Source organism: Oncorhynchus gorbuscha, linkage group LG13 (genome assembly GCF_021184085.1).
Source record: "Oncorhynchus gorbuscha isolate QuinsamMale2020 ecotype Even-year linkage group LG13, OgorEven_v1.0, whole genome shotgun sequence".
In the NCBI taxonomy this organism is placed as follows: domain Eukaryota; kingdom Metazoa; phylum Chordata; class Actinopteri; order Salmoniformes; family Salmonidae; genus Oncorhynchus; species Oncorhynchus gorbuscha.
In genome coordinates this window covers 91,166,100-91,183,006 of record NC_060185.1, presented here as the reverse complement: position 1 = coordinate 91,183,006, position 16,907 = coordinate 91,166,100, and the positions used below count along the sequence as shown (strand labels likewise).

The window sequence follows — 16,907 nt, the reverse complement described above, 5'->3', positions numbered from 1 at the left end:
AACATAAAATTGATCAGAAATACAGTGTAGACATTGTTAATGTTGTAAGTGACTATTTTAGCTGGAAACTGCTATTTTGTTAATGGAATATCTACATAGGCGTACAGAGGTCCATTATCAGTGTCACGGTCATTGGAATAACTGGACCAAGAAGCAGCGTGCGTAGAGATCCACATGTTTAGTTAAACCAAACGTGACGTTATGCAGTGCTCACAAGTAACAATACATAAACAAGACCCCACAAATAACAGGTGGGAAAAGGCTGCCTAAATATGATCCCCAATCAGAGACAACAATAGACAGCTGCCTCTGATTGGGAACCATACCAGGCCAACATAGAAATAAAAAAACTAGAGTACCCACCCTAGTCCACACCCCGACATAACCAAAATAGAGAATTAAAAGACTCTCTAAGGTCAGGGCGTGACAATCAGCAACCATCACTCCTGTATTCCAATGGCATCACTCCTGTAATCCAAGTTCATCATTTTAAAAGTTCATGAACTTAAAATGCATCCTCCGAAACACAACCCAACCAAGCCGCACTGCTTCTTTACACAGTGCGCAACCAACCCAGAAGCCAGCCACACCAATGTTTGCACTGCGACCGGCCCGCCACAGGAGTTGCTAGTGCGTGATGAGACAAAGATATCCCTACCGGCCAAGCCCTCCCTAACCCGGACAACGCTAGGCCAATTGTGTGTCGCCCCATGGGCCTTCAGGTTGCGGCTGGCTGCGACAGAGCCTGGGCTCGAACACAGAGTCTCTGGTGGCACAGTTAGCACTGCGATGCCCTAAGCCACTGTGCCACCCAGGAAGTACTTAATTCACTAGCTGTCTGTCCGTCATGTGTTGTTTCCACAACTCTAGAGGACTCCGGTGTCGTAGGGCAGTATTGAGTAGCATGGATGAAAGGTGCCCAGAGGTGCCCAGAGTAAACGGCCTGCTCCTCAGGCCGTGTTGCTAATATATGCATAGTATTATTAGTATTGGATGGAAAACACTCTGCCGTTTCTAAAACTGTTTGATTGATGTCTGTGAGTATAACAGAACTCATATGGCAGGCAAAAACCTGAGAAGAAATCCAAACAGAAAGTAGGAAATCTGAGGTTGGTTGATTTTCAACCCAGCCCCTATTGAATACACAGTGGGATATGGATAAAATTTGCAGTTCCTAGGGCTTCCACTAGATGTCAACCGTCTTTAGAAACTTGAATGAGGATGCTACTGACTTTATCGAACAAATCAAGCATTTATTGTGGAACTGTGATTCCTGAGAGTGCATTCTGATGAAGATCATCAAAGGTAAGGGAATATTTATAATGTGATTTCTGATTTCTGTTGACTCCAACATGGCGTATATTGTTTTTCTGAGCGCCGTGTCAGATTATTGCGTGGTTTGCTTTTTCTGTAAAACATTTTTGAAATCTGACACAGCAGTTGCATTAAGGAGAGGTATATCTATATTTCCATGTCTAAGATTGTATTTTCATCAACATTTATAATGAGTATTTCTGTAAAACGTTGTGGCTCTCTGCAATATCACTGGATATTTTTGGAACTAGTGAACGTAACACGCCAATGTATACAGACATTTTATCGAACAAAACATACATGTATTGTGTAACATGAAGTCCTATGAGTGTCATCTGATGAAGATCATCAAAGGTTAGTGATTCATTTTATCTCTATTTGTGCTTTTTGTGACTCCTCTCTTTGGCTGGAAAAATGGCTGTGTTTTTCTGTGGCTTGGTGGTGACCTAACATAATCGTTTGTGGTGCTTTCGCTGTAAAGCCTATTTGAAATCGGACACTGTGGTGGGATTAACAACAAGATTACCTTTAAAACGGTATAAGACACATGTTTGTTTGAGGAATTTGAATTATGAGATTTCTGTTGTTTTGTATTTGGCACTCTGCCCTTTCACTGTCTGTTGTCATATCATCCCGTTAACGGGATTGCAGCCCTAAGAAGTTTTTAAAGGAGAAATCTGCAGTTGCTGCATACATTTTTGTAATTCATGATTTGTACCCATTGATTCTTGAAGATTATTATTATCTATCGCCAAGATCTTATCTGAGGGAGTTATTATGGGTTGTGTCAGAATTCAAATCGTGGGGAGGTAGAATGCAGATGGAGACACACAGCATGTGTGTTTTTGTGTGTGTGTGTGTTTCTGTGTGTGTGTGCATTTCTCTCTCTCTGTGTGTGTGTGTGTGTGTGTGTGTGCATTTCTCTCTCTGTGTGTGTGTGTGTGTGTGTGTGTGTGTGTGTGTGTGTGTGTGTGTGTGTGTGTGTGTGTGTGTGTGTGTGTGTGTGTGTGTGTGTGTGTGTGTGTGTGTGTGTGTGTGTGTGTGTGTGTGTGTGTGTGTGTGTGTGTGTGTGTGTGTGTGTGTGTGTATCAACGATAACAAGAGCCCAATCAACAGCCAGCTGTACTTCTGTAACTGATTGTTTGTCTTTATAGTTTCTCTTTTGAAAAGCTGTGTACTTGGCAGCTTACACTTTACAATGGGAAGTAGATTTCTGTCATTCATGATACAGGGACAGAACACAAGCTGTGGCCATAGACCGCCTCTAATGGTTGAGGGCCTATGTCCCACCCTGGATGAAGAGCAATAAGGAAGCACACTATGTTTCAGAAACTCAAATAAATCAGATTTTGCTTAAAATTCTTGATTATTGACTTCCTACTACCCTGGAATACAGGGATAATCCCAAATGTAGCTTTTATCTTTACAAAAATCTATAAAGTATCTATTAAATATAGTATCTATAAAATATATTGCACAACTAGCTACATTTCCTTTTATCACTTTACACATTTATTTTGTGGTCCCACCCTGTAAACGTTCATTTTCCTGATGACTCGCGAATGGAGGAGGAGTCTTGTGTTTTTAAACATGTGCTTTTCTTCTTTGAGAAAACAACAGCTGAATGTGAAACACTTCCTCCTCTGCCGAAGAAGACGACGGAGGAGGGGATCAGACTCCTTCATCCGCCTACTGACTAAATGATCAGTCGACCACTTAATGATTTCCGGGTCATAGCGGAGAGGAGGACGGAGGAGTCGAGGAGAGGATGGCCTTATGCCCAATTGAGAATCTCCTGCAGTTTACGTGAAAAAGAGAGACAACATATCTCTTAGTTTGGGCCTCTCAGGCAGCACCTAGAGGGTACAGTTTCAAAATAGTAATGAATATTCTAAATTGACTTCAAGCGCTTTTTTGAGTCTGCCTGGAGTGTAATATCCAGGTACGCGTGTTTTGCACATTTGGCCACTATTTCATTGGTTCCATTTCCAAGTGCATCTGAAGTGTTTCAAGGAAAACAAATAGTGTTGAACACCCGAGGTCTTGGGACTTTAGCCAAGCCCAAGTGTCTGCAGGGGGGACAAAGGATTCATGTCGTGGTCACGGGGACACTCCCAGGAGGCCTACTGACACGGTGTGTGTGTGTGTGTGTGTGTGTGTGTGTGTGTGTGTGTGTGTGTGTGTGTGTGTGTGTGTGTGTGTGTGTGTGTGTGTGTGTGTGTGTGTGTGTGTGTGTGTGTGTGTGTGTGTGTGTGTGTGTGTGTGTGTGTGTGTGTGTGTGTGTGACCAACGGACACTGAGAAGTAAGTTGTGAGAATTGATGTGCACTCTGACCCTTCTGAAAGGGAGTCCCCCTATCCGGAGTGACAAGGCCACACCAGGCATGCCCATATCATGTTTTGATTGGCAGGATGATTGATTGGAGCTACATCACACTGCACCATCGCCACATATGATTGGTCAGACTCAACAAAGGGGTGGTCTATATTAATTTACACTCAAAAGAGAGATCAGAGAGAGTAACGTATATGTTTGAAAAAAATGAATAGCGACCAAAAGCTGGTTACTATCATGTACCCTGTATCTCTGAACCAGCTAGGATCTACTGTACCCTGTAACTCTGAACCAGCTAGGATCTACTGTACTCTGTATATCTGAACCAGCTAGGATCTACTGTACCCTGTAACTCTGAACCAGCTAGGATCTACTGTACCCTGTACCTCTGAACCAGCTTGGATCTACTGTACCCTGTAACTCTGAACCAGCTAGGATCTACTGTACCCTGAATCTCTGAACCAGCTAGGATCTACTGTACCCTGTAACTCTGAACCAGCTAGGATCCACTGTACCCTGTAACTCTGAACCAGCTAGGATCTACTGTACCCTGTAACTCTGAACCAGCTAGGATCTACTGTACCCTGTAACTCTGAACCAGCTAGGATCTACTGTACCCTGTACCTCTGAACCAGCTAGGATCTACTGTACCCTGTGTCTCTGCCAGTGAGCCAGATAGGATCTACTGTACCCTGCGTCTCTGCCAGTGAGCCAGCTAGGATCTACTGTACCCTGTGTCTCTGCCAGTGAGCCAGCTAGGATCTACTGTACCCTGTGTCTCTGCCAGTGAGCCAGCTAGGATCTACTGTACCCTGTGTCTCTGCCAGTGAGCCAGCTAGGATCTACTGTACCCTGTGTCTCTGCAAGTGAGCCAGCTAGGATCTACTGTACCCTGTGTCTCTGCCAGTGAGCCAGCTAGGATCTACTGTACACTGTGTCTCTGCCAGTGAACCAGCTAGGATCTACTGTACCCTGTGTCTCTGCCAGTGAACCAGCTAGGATCTACTGTACCCTGTGTCTCTGCCAGTGAACCAGCTAGGATCTACTGTACCCTGTGTCTCTGCCAGTGAACCAGCTAGGATCTACTGTACCCTGTGTCTCTGCCAGTGAGCCAGCTAGGATCTACTGTACCCTGTGTCTCTAAACTAGCTTGGGTCTGATGTCTTGCTACACAAAAAAGTCATTCTCAGGTTCTCTCCAAGAATAATGTCATCGGCAGGCAGGGCCCACAGCTCCACGAGGTAACCACAAAAATAGACCTCACTAAGAAAAGTACTCTGTCCCAAATTGCTCCCTATTCCTTACATAGTGCACTACTTTGACCAGATCCCTATATAGGGCCTTTGTCAAAAGAAGTGACCTATATAGGCAATAGGGTGTCATTGGAGACCATTTCCATTTGACATGTTACCAAGATCAAGTGAGAGACAAGATAGTGAACACTTAAATCAGCTCACCTAAGTAATTCACAGCTTTTAGCTCAGCAGGCTAACACGTGGCGCATGGAATCCCTGGGTTCGAACCCCAGGTCTGGTTTGTCCCGTCATAAGCTACAGTGATTTAAACACTATTTTATTATTTCTCTCATAATTTCCTCCCTGCGGTCTATTAGTGCTAAATAGGTATAGTTTGACAGGTCGGACTGTCTGTCCAGAGTCATTTGGAAAGCAGTCTATTACAGTATCAATGGCTGAAGTCTTGCCCATTTGCAACGCAATTAAAAACTCAATTTTCGAAGAGCTTTGCAGCGGTTGATAAACGAGTCAGTAATCAGTTAACTGCTCCTCTGTTTGGCTGAAGCACAGTAATGATAGACAAGTAGTGTGAGAGAGAGAGAGAGAGAGAGAGAGAGAGAGAGAGAGAGAGAGAGAGAGAGAGAGAGAGAGAGAGAGAGAGAGAGAGAGAGAGAGAGAGAGAGTGGCAGAGAGGAGACTAAACTCACTGAGGACTTACTAGAAAATAGCAACTAGGCTACACATAGAGAACAGAAACCTTAGCAGTAGGCAACAGACCCAGACTTAGAAATATAAATATATTGATCTAGTGAGTTCCGAAAAAAATGGCATTTGTGGGTCTCAGTCATGTATTTCAAGCATGCTTCATGGGTGAAAGATAGGGACAGTCATGATGGCAATTTATTTTACTAGGCAAGTCAGTTAAGAAAACAATCTTATTTTCAATGATGGCCTAGGAACAGTGGGTTAACTGCATGGTCAGGGGCAGAACGACAGATGTGTACCTTGTCAGCTCGGGGATTTGAACTTGCGGTTACTAGTCTAACGTTCTAACCACTAGGCTACCCTGCCCCTAAAAAAATGTATTTAAAAAAACGACCAGTAACATAGCGAGATCTAAATAAGAATGTTTAGGCTGTAAGGCGTAATATACACCAGTTGTGTCGCCTGTTTCTCTCGTTCCCGAGTTCCAGTCACTTCAGCACCATGGACAGCGCGCTCTCTATCCGGGTTCTGAAAGGAGAGCAAGGAGGACTTTTCCCACGCTATTAAAAATAATTAGGAAATCAAAGATAGTCTATAGATTTTTAAACATGCTAGTCTATATAGGTGTTTAACAATAAATGTGAGTTACTTCTGATCATAGCAGTATGACAACATATTCACGAATACCAGTTTTATGTATAGTTTATTCCGGGTTGTTTTGAATAGCTTCTAATTATGAATCCATTTGTGTTCTATGTTTTGCCTCTACTCTATCCGCGCTCACTAACGCCAACTTCCCCTCATCATATCCTTGAGGCGGCAGCTGCACCAGCTGTAAGCGGTTATCTACTGTAGCCAATTGAAAGGCATTGGCCGCCTGAGATTGCCGTGCTTTCTCCTATTGATTGCGCGCGGATACAGTAATGTGGACGAGCATGGCACTTGTGCCTTGCAGTCAGTCCTACTAGTGGAGCTGAGCTGGGCTAGTGTTATCCGGTAACGGAGTCCGGTGCACACAGGACGAGGGAAGCTTTTAATCAAAATAACATTTAATCAAAATCGCCACTGGTCCAATCGGAGGAGCTTGTTTTCTTAATCAGATCAGCTAGTTTCTCAACCACCATCTTTGGGACGAATAAGTCCCAGCCTCTCTCTCTCTCTCTCTCTCTCTCTCTCTCTCTCTCTCTCTCTCTCTCTCTCTCTCTCTCTCTCTCTCTCTCTCTCTCTCTCTCTCTCTCTCTCTCTCTCTCTCACACACACACACTCTCCTCTCACAGTTGCAGAAAATTGCTCCGCAGCCCCGTGCTGCACCTTAATGAACCCAATTGGTGCACTGTGAGCGACCATCATAAATCTGGAGGATTTTCAGCATCTTCGGGGTTGCTTATGAATTTGCTTAGGCAGATCCTTTTAAGGAGTTGAGAACATAGACGGGTTGGAGAAATTGCGAAAATGGCACAAAACGTGGTTCTATTTTTATTGTGGCTTTCGGGCAGATCACTCGCGGGATTTCCCAATCAGATTAATATAGGTAAGTAGTCCGTAAAATAATTAGAACATAATTTTAGAATCATTTTTGCTTTTCGCCGGTAATTTTATGGATAATGCCGGTTCTTCGGAGTATGACCTTTATCGGGTGTGTTATTAATTAAGTCGGTTGCTTTGCTTGAAGTAATACATATTGAACTTGCTCCGCCGCTTTGATTACAGATTTTATGAAATACAACGTTAGAACAATGCTTGAAAGAAATGACCTCATTGAATGGTTCACGGGAAAATGTTGCAACTTCATAAAGGTGAAAATTGTAGGGAGCATTTCCGCAATAACACGTTTCTGTAGACAGAATGATGAGGAGTAAAGAAGAATTATGTGTGATTTATTTATCCTAATTCATTTGACGCACGAGCCTGCATACATGATCCGTGTTGTTTGGTTTAACACTTGAGAGTCGCGTATAAACAGAATGACGGAGATCCCTGCAGTTTAACAATTGTTATGTAAGCTACATACAAGTCAAGTGCCACTGAAGTCGATGTCTTCCTCAAGTTTTCCTCGACAGGCAGTAGGTGGGCTACCCTACCTACCGTCCGTGCAAGGGCCAGTGGTGGTTCCTTCCGGTGTCTATAAAAATATAAGGCAGACAGAGTTGGATGTAAAATGTGTTTAAATAATGATGACGGGAAATGGTAGCCGAAGTTGATTACGTATCTGTATGTCTTCTAGGTGGTCTGTTCATGCGGTCCACTGTGCAAGAGCACAGTGCGTTTAGGTTCGCTGTTCAGCTCTACAACACCAACCAGAACACTACGGAGAAACCCTTCCATCTCAACTACAACGTAGACAACCTCGAGTCGTCTAACAGCTTCTCAGTCACCCATGCATGTAAGTACAGAGCTGTTTTCAATTCAAATCTCCCTCTGCTCGGAATATGTCCAGAATTCCCCCTTGAACACACACACACACACACACACACACACACACACACACACACACACACACACACACACACACACACACACACACACACACACACACACACACACACACACACACACACACACACACACACACACACACACACACACACACACACACACACACACACACACACACACACACACACACACACACACACACACAGACGGCATTCATAATAACGTAGTGAATGCTTGGTATGAAAACACTTTTGCTTGGTAGGCCTACAGTAGATAAGACCAGGGTCCAGAGGACGGGGTGCCAGAGTGCCTTTTGAGATGTCTCAATGGTTCACTATTGTTACGTCACACCAATGGTCACCAACCTCTTCTAAGTCCAGATCACTTTGTGAGTCGGATATGACTAAGCCTATGCAACATTAACCAATTAAAAACAATTCTGTAATAATAATGTTTTTTTTTGCAGTAGGCTATAGACCACTGCATATTGGCTATGCTTTATTTTATTTATGAATGCTATTATTATTATTTATTTTTTGGGGCTATGCTTATATTGCTGCAACTGATGGTCAGTCTGAGGGGAGGGAGCGACGGTGAGGCTGACTCTCACTGGACTCAACCTCCCTCCGTTCTCCCTCCCTCCGTTTTCCCTCCCTCCGTTCCCCTCCCTCCGTTCTCCATCCCTCCCTCCGTTCTCCCTCCCTCTCTCCCTCCCTCCCTCCATTCTCCCTCCCTCCATCCCTCTCCCCTCCTCCCTCCCTCCCTCCCTCCCTCCCTCCCTCCCTCCCCCTCCCTCCCTCCCTCCCTCCCTCCCTCCCTCCCTCCCTCCCTCCCTCCCTCCCTCCCTCCCTCCCTCCCTCCCTCCCTCCCTCCGTTCTCCCTCCCTCTGTTCTTCCTCCATTCTCCCTCCCTCCATTCTCCCTCCCTCCGTTCTCCCTCCCTCCGTTCTCCCTCCCTCCGTTCTCCCTCCCTCCCTCCGTTCTGCCTCCCTCCATTCTCCCTCCCTCCGTTCCCCTCCCTCCGTTCTCCCTCCCTCCGTTCTCCCTCCCTCCCTCCGTTCTCCCTCCGTTCTCCCTCCATTCTCCCTCCCTCCCTCCATTCTCCCTCTCTCCGTTCTCCCTCCATTCTCCCTCCGTTCTCCCTCCATTCTCCCTCCCTCCCTCCATTCTCCCTCCCTCCATTCTCCCTCCCTCCCTCCGTTCTCCCTCCCTCTGTTCTCCCTCCCTCTGTTCTCCCTCCCTCTGTTCTCCCTCCGTTCTCCTCCCTCCATTCTCCCTCCGTTCTCCCTCCATTCTCCCTCCCTCCGTTCTCCCTCCCTCCGCTCTCCCTCCCTCCGCTCTCCCTCCCTCCACTGAGAAAAAGGGGACACCGTCTTCCAGCTGATGGTGAAACTCAAGTCTCATTGCATTATTTCTGCCTCATGCAACAATTCATGTTGTTACTCCTATGACCAGAGAATGTGAAATATTCCTCTCTACTAAAAAAGACACAAGTCGCTAATAATAGCTTATGGAAACACTGTGCTGCAGTCAGCCACTCAGTGCTGGTTGTAGCACTGCAGCACTGAGTGGACTGAGTGGAAGTAGGAAGAATGCACATTTTATGGCTTATAAAAATATTGAACAAAGTATTTACAGTGCTGAATAACAACATAAACTTCCTCATAAAAACAAATGTTCTTTGCTTTATTCTCTCTAGTCATGGTTTTAAAAGTCTTGAAATCTCACAGTATCAACTTCGCTGTGCGTTCAAGGTTTCTTTTTACAGTCTATGGCTCGAGGAAACTGTGCAGACACGGTGATCTGAGCTATCTGATTGGCCAGCGGTAGGCCTATAGGTGCACTTGATTTGCTCTCTGGGTCTGCTGAGTAGGCGGAGTTCTACCTTCAGACACGTGAAATGGTTAAAAATGGGAACCCTTTGCCTTCCCGGCACTAGGGCTGCTGAATCAAGTGCAACTACCGCCAACAAGAGCAAAGTGGGGAAAAAATGGCAAGGCTTTATCCTGGGTTGTTTACATACATTTTTGGTGGTCGACTAGGAATGGCTAGGAGATCGACCAATCAAGATAGAGATGTCTCATTGATCCACTGTTGATACACAACACTGAGGTAGAGACGTCTGAATGGTTCATTGTTTATATATAGGCTGTATGATATTACTAAGGTAAATATCTCTGTAGCAAATACAAACCAAGATGTGCATCTCAAATGCACATCTCAAAGCCCCTTGTTCATTTTGTAGTGCACTACTTTTGACCAGAGCCCTATTCCCTTTGTAGTGCACTACTTTAGACCAGAGCCCTATTCCCATTTAAAGTGGACTACTTTTGATGGGGCTCTGGTCAAAAGTAGTGCACTACAAAGGGAATAGGGCCCTGGTCTAAAGTAGTGCACTACAAAGGGAATAGGGCTCTGGTCTAAAGTAGTGCACTACAAAGGGAATAGGGCTCTGGTCTAAAGTAGTGCACTACAAAGGGAATAGGGCTCTGGTCTAAAGTAGTGCACTACAAAGGGAATAGGGTTCTGGTCTAAAGTAGTGCACTATCAAGGGAATAAGGCTCTGGTCTAAAGTAGTGCACTACAAAGGGAATAGGGCTCTGGTCTAAAGTAGTGCACTACAAAGGGAATAGGGCCCTGGTCTAAAGTAGTGCACTACAAAGGGAATAGGGCTCTGGTCTAAAGTAGTGCACTACAAAGGGAATAGGGCCCTGGTCTAAAGTAGTGCACTACAAAGGGAATAGGGCCCTGGTCTAAAGTAGTGCACTATCAAGGGAATAGGGCTCTGGTCTAAAGTAGTGCACTACAAAGGGAATAGGGCCCTGGTCTAAAGTAGTGCACTACAAAGGGAATAGGGCTCTGGTCTAAAGTAGTGCACTACAAAGGGAATAGGGCTCTGGTCTAAAGTAGTGCACTACAAAGGGAATAGGGCTCTGGTCTAAAGTAGTGCACTACAAAGGGAATAGGGTTCTGGTCTAAAGTAGTGCACTATCAAGGGAATAAGGCTCTGGTCTAAAGTAGTGCACTACAAAGGGAATAGGGCTCTGGTCTAAAGTAGTGCACTACAAAGGGAATAGGGCCCTGGTCTAAAGTAGTGCACTACAAAGGGAATAGGGCTCTGGTCTAAAGTAGTGCACTACAAAGGGAATAGGGCCCTGGTCTAAAGTAGTGCACTACAAAGGGAATAGGGCCCTGGTCTAAAGTAGTGCACTATCAAGGGAATAGGGCTCTGGTCTAAAGTAGTGCACTACAAAGGAATAGGGCCCTGGTCTCCAGTAGTGCACTACAAAGGGAATAGGGCTCTGGTCTAAAGTAGTGCACTACAAAGGGAATAGGGCCCTGGTCTAAAGTAGTGCACTACAAAGGGAATAGGGCCCTGGTCTAAAGTAGTGCACTATCAAGGGAATAGGGTTCTGGTCTAAAGTAGTGCACTACAAAGGGAATAGGGCTCTGGTCTAAAGTAGTGCACTACAAAGGGAATAGGGCCCTGGTCTAAAGTAGTGCACTACAAAGGGAATAGGATTCTGGTCTAAAGTAGTGCACTACAAAGGGAATAGGGCTCTGGTCTAAAGTAGTGCACTACAAAGGGAATAGGGCTCTGGTCTAAAGTAGTGCACTACAAAGGGAATAGGGCTCTGGTCGAAAGGTAGTGCTCTACAAAGGGAATAGGGCTCTGGTCTAAAGTAGTGCACTACAAAGGGAATAGGGCTCTGGTCGAAAGGTAGTGCTCTACAAAGGGAATAGGGCTCTGGTCTAAAGTAGTGCACTATCAAGGGAATAGGGTGCCATTTGGGACAGGAATACAAATGAAATTCCATTGGCAACATCCCGAGGAGAAGATCACGTATATATGATAGGGAAGGCACGGTGTCTTTGCAGTGAGAGTGAGAGGCTGTATGACCTTGGAGAGGAAAGACAAGAAAACAGTAACAACATGTACAATAACCATGGTGCCAAGGACTCCATGTGGGTGGTTTCAGCATGCTCCTTAACAGACGTAAAACATCAGAATAGTGTTTTTAATCTAGGTAGGAGTATCGACTCTGATTTGGACATCTCCATATTTAAAAAGAGTTGGAGTTGCCTTTCAGATCATAATGAATACGATTACATGGACAGAGAGACCTAAATACCTGATCCTAGTTTAAAATGCTCTCTGCTCTGCTCTCTACTGTGTTCAAACTGCACTCTGCTCTGCTCTCTACTGTGTTTAAACTGCACTCTGCTCTGCTCTCTACTGTGTTCAAACTGCTCTCTGCTCTGCTCTCTCTACTGTGTTTAAACTGCACTCTGCTCTTCTCTCTACTGTGTTCAAACTGCTCTCTGCTCTGCTCTCTACTGTGTTCAAACTGCACTCTGCTCTGCTCTCTACTGTGTTCAAACTGCACTCTGCTCTGCTCTCTACTGTGTTTAAACTGCACTCTGCTCTGCTCTCTACTGTGTTCAAACTGCACTCTGCTCTGCTCTCTACTGTGTTTAAACTGCTCTCTGCTCTGCTCTCTACTGTGTTTAAACTACACTCTGCTCTGCTCTCTACTGTGTTTAAACTGAACCCTTCTCTGCTCTCTACTGTGTTTAAACTACACTCTGCTCTGCTCTCTACTGTGTTCAAACTGAACTATGCTCTGCTCTCTACTGTGTTTAAACTGCACTCTGCTCTGCTCTCTTCTGTGTTCAAACTGCACTCTGCTCTGCTCTCTACTGTGTTCAAACTGCACTCCACTCTGCTCTCTCTACTCTGCTTTGTACTGTTTTCGAACTGCACTCTGCTCTGCTCTCAACTGTGTTCAAACTGCACTCTGCTCTGCTCTCTATACTCTGCTCTCTACTGTGTTCAAACTGCACTCTGCTCTGCTCTCTACTGTGTTTAAACTGCACTCTGCTCTGCTCTCTACTGTGTTTAAACTGCACTCTGCTCTGCTCTCTACTGTGTTCAAACTGCACTCTGCTCTGCTCTCTACTGTGTTCAAACTGCACTCTGCTCTGCTCTCTACTGTGTTTAAACTGCACTCTGCTCTGCTCTCTACTGTGTTTAAACTGCACTCTGCTCTGCTCTCTACTGTGTTTAAACTGCACTCTGCTCTGCTCTCTACTGTGTTCAAATGGCAAACTGCACTCTGCTCTGCTCTCTACTGTGTTTAAACTGCTCTCTGCTCTCTACTGTGTTTAAACTGCACTCTGCTCTGCTCTCTACTGTGTATAAACTGTCTGCTCTGCTCTCTAAAACTATGCTCTGCTCTCTACTGTGTTTAAACTGCACTCTGCTCTGCTCTCTTCTGTGTTTAAACTGCACTTTCTGCTCTCTCTAAAACTGCACCTTCTCTGCTCTCTACTGTGTATAAACTACACTCTGCTCTGCTCTCTACTGTGTTCAAACTGAACTATGCTCTGCTCTCTACTGTGTTTAAACTGCACTCTGCTCTGCTCTCTTCTGTGTTTAAACTGCACTCTGCTCTGCTCTCTCTAATGTGTTTAAACTGCACTCTGCTCTGCTCTCTACTGTGTTTAAACTGCACTCTGCTCTGCTCTCTCTACTGTGTTTAAACTGCACTCTGCTCTGCTCTCTACTGTGTTTAAACTGCACTCTGCTCTGCTCTCTACTGTGTTTAAACTGCACTCTGCTCTGCTCTCTACTGTGTTCAAACTGCACTCTGCTCTGCTCTGTGTTTAAACTGCACTCTGCTCTGTGTTTAAACTGCACTCTGCTCTGCTCTCTACTGTGTTTAAACTGCACTCTGCTCTGCTCTCTACTGTGTTTAAACTGCACTCTGCTCTGCTCTCTACTGTGTTCAAACTGCACTCTGCTCTGCTCTCTACTGTGTTTAAACTGCACTCTGCTCTGCTCTCTACTGTGTTCAAACTGCACTCTGCTCTGCTCTCTACTGTGTTCAAACGGCTCTCTGCTCTCTACTGTGTTCAAACTGCACTCCACTCTGCTCTCTCTACTCTGCTTTGTACTGTTTTCAAACTGCACTCTGCTCTGCTCTCAACTGTGTTCAAACTGCACTCTGCTCTGCTCTCTACTGTGTTCAAACTGCACTCTGCTCTGCGCTCTACTGTGCTCAAACTGCACTCTGCTCTGCTCTCTACTGTGTTCAATCTGCACTCTGCTCAGCTGTCTCTCTCTACTGTGTCTCTGCTCTACTCTCTCCCCTCTCTACTGTGTTCAAACTGCACTCTGCTCCGCTCTCTACTGTGTTCAAAAGTCTCTCTGCGCTGCTCTCTTCTGGGAAATTGTTTGTTGTTGCCGGGGGTCGATGTGAATGGCATTCTTTTATGATGCTGTACATTGTGTTCCCTGTGGCCTCGTTTAGATCTGATTACAGGCAACGTAAAGAAAGCGTAATGAAGGAAAACGATGACAAGGGAAAGGAAGGAGAGGGAATGGAGAGGGAGGAGAGGGAATAGGAGGAGAGGATGAGGTAAGGGAGGAGATGGAGAGGGGAATGGAGAGGGAGGAGAGGGAGGAAGGAATAGGAGAGGGATGAGGGGAGGAGATGGAGAGGAGAGGAGGGGAATGGGAGAAGGAAGGAGAGGGATGAGAGGATGAGGTAAGGAGATGGAGAGGGATGAGGGATGAGGTAATGGGAGGAAGGAAAGAGGAAAGAGAGGAGGGGGAAAGGGAGGAGAGGAAATGGGAGAAGGAAAGAGAGGAGAGGGAAAGGGAGGAGAGGAGGAGGTACGGGAGGAGATGGAGAGGGAGGAGAGGATGAGGTAAGGGAGGATATGGAGAGGGAGAGGGAATGGGAGAAGGAAAGAGAGGAGGGGGAAAGGGAGGAGAGGGAATGGGAGAAGGAAAGAGAGGAGAGGGAATGGGAGAAGAGGAGGAGGTAAGGGAGGAGATGGAGAGGGAATGGGAGAAGGAAAGAGAGGAGAGGGAAAAGGAGGAGAGGAGGAGGTAAGGGAGGAGATGGAGAGGGAATGGGAGAAGGAAAGAGAGGAGAGGGAAAGGGAGAGGAGGAGGTAAGGGAGGAGAGGGAGAGGCAGGAGAGGGAGAGGGAGGAGAGGAGAGGGAAAGGGAGGAGAGGAGGAGGTAAGGGAGTAGATGGAGAGGGAATGGGAGAAGGAAAGAGAGGAGGGGGAAAGGGAGGAGAGGGAATGGGAGAAGGAAAGAGAGGAGAGGGAAAGAGACCAGAGGGAGAAGGAAAGGGAGGAGAGGGAAAGGGAGTAGAGGGAAAGGGAATAGAGAGAGAGAGGTAAGGGAGGAGTGGAGAGGGAACGAGAGAAGGAAAGAGAGGGGAGGGAAAGGGAGGAGAGGGAAAGGGAACGAGAGAAGGAAAGAGAGAAGAGGGAAAGGGAGTAGAGGGAAAGGGAGAAGAGGGAAAGGGAGGAGAGGGAAAGGGAGGAGAGGGAAAGGGGGAGAGGGAAAAGGAGGAGAGGGAAAGGGAGTAGTGGAGGGTGAATGGGAGGAGAGGGAACGAGAGAAGGAAAGCGAAGGAGGATCGAGAGAAGGAAAGAGAGGAAAGGGAAAGAAAAGGGGAGGATAGGGAACAAATGAAAGAAAAGGGGAGGATAGGGAACAAAGGAAAGAAAAGGGGAGGATAGGGAACAAAGGAGAGAAAAGGGGAGGATAGGGAACAAAGGAAAGAAAAGGGGAGGATAGGGAACAAAGGAGAGAAAAGGGGAGGATAGGGAACAAAGGAAAGAAAAGGGGAGGATAGGGAACAAATGAAAGAAAAGGGGAGGATAGGGAACAAAGGAGAGAAAAGGGGAGGATAGGGAACAAAGGAAAGAAAAGGGGAGGATAGGGAACAAAGGAGAGAAAAGGGGAGGATAGGGAACAAAGGAGAGAAAAGGGGAGGATAGGGAACAAATGAAAGAAAAGGGGAGGATAGGGAACAAAGGAAAGAAAAGGGGAGGATAGGGAACAAATGAAAGAAAAGGGGAGGATAGGGAACAAAGGAGAGAAAAGGGGAGGATAGGGAAGGAAAAAGAAGGAAGGGCAAGCAAGACAAAGTGAATATGGTACATTCACAGGAGACTCTCAGTAGACTCTCAGTAGACTCAGTAGACTCACAGTAGACTCTCAGTAGACTCACAGTAGACTCTCAGTAGACTCTCAGTAGACTCAGTAGACTCACAGTAGACTCTCAGTAGACTCACAGTAGACTCTCAGTAGACTCTCAGTAGACTCAGTAGACTCTCAGTAGACTCAGTAGACTCACAGTAGACTCTCAGTAGACTCAGTAGACTCCCAGTAGACTCAGTAGACTCACAGTAGAGTCAGTAGACTCACAGTAGACTCAGCAGACTCCCAGTAGACTCAGTAGACTCACAGTAGACTCAGTAGACTCACAGTAGACTGTCAGTAGACTCACAGTAGTCTCTCAGTAGACTCACAGTAGACTCTCAGTAGACTCACAGTAGACCCAGTACACTCACAATATACTCAGTACACTCACAATATACTCAGTACACTCACAGTAGACTCAGTAGACTCTGTATCTAGATGATGTCAAAAGGTGAGCCCGGATAGGGAAAATACCTACTCTCAACATCATAGTAGTGTTCTGCTGCAGAGCCTTGTCAACAGACGTCTGTGGTTCTGTCCTCCCCTATAATACTTTCATGATGTCTACCGGTCATTCAGCAAACATGTTTATTCAAAGCATCTTACAGTGATTGGAACCACATTATCCCGATGTGTCTGGCCTGGCCCACTGGTCTCCTCTCCTCTCCTCTCCTCTCCTCTCCTCTCCTCTCCTCTCCTCTCCTCTCCTCTCCTCTCCTCTCCTCTCCTCTCCTCTCCTCTCCTCTCCTCTCCTCTCCTCTCCTCTCCTCTCCTCTCCTCTCCTCTCCTCTCCTCTCCTCTCCTCTCCTCTCTTATAATATATGATAATAATAATATATTCTTCTCTTCTCCTCTCCTCTCATCCCCTCTCAT

General features: G+C 46.0%; 1 protein-coding gene across 4 annotated transcripts in view; it reads left to right on the top strand.

Moving 5' to 3' along the window:
* Positions 1-6,762: 6,762 nt before the first annotated feature.
* The window catches only part of LOC123993692 (glutamate receptor 3-like), a 313,553-nt gene continuing 303,408 nt past the window's right edge, over positions 6,763-16,907 (top strand). For 2 of the 4 annotated variants that reach the window (XM_046296096.1, XM_046296095.1), the window contains exons 1-2: positions 6,767-7,119; positions 7,813-7,971. In XM_046296096.1, coding sequence (XP_046152052.1) covers positions 7,041-7,119; positions 7,813-7,971 — 238 coding nt within the window. In that variant the 5' untranslated portion in view covers positions 6,767-7,040. Of the gene's footprint in view, positions 7,120-7,812; positions 7,972-16,907 lie in introns of all 4 variants that reach the window. The other 2 variants (XM_046296097.1, XR_006831497.1) reach the window with 2 other exon arrangements.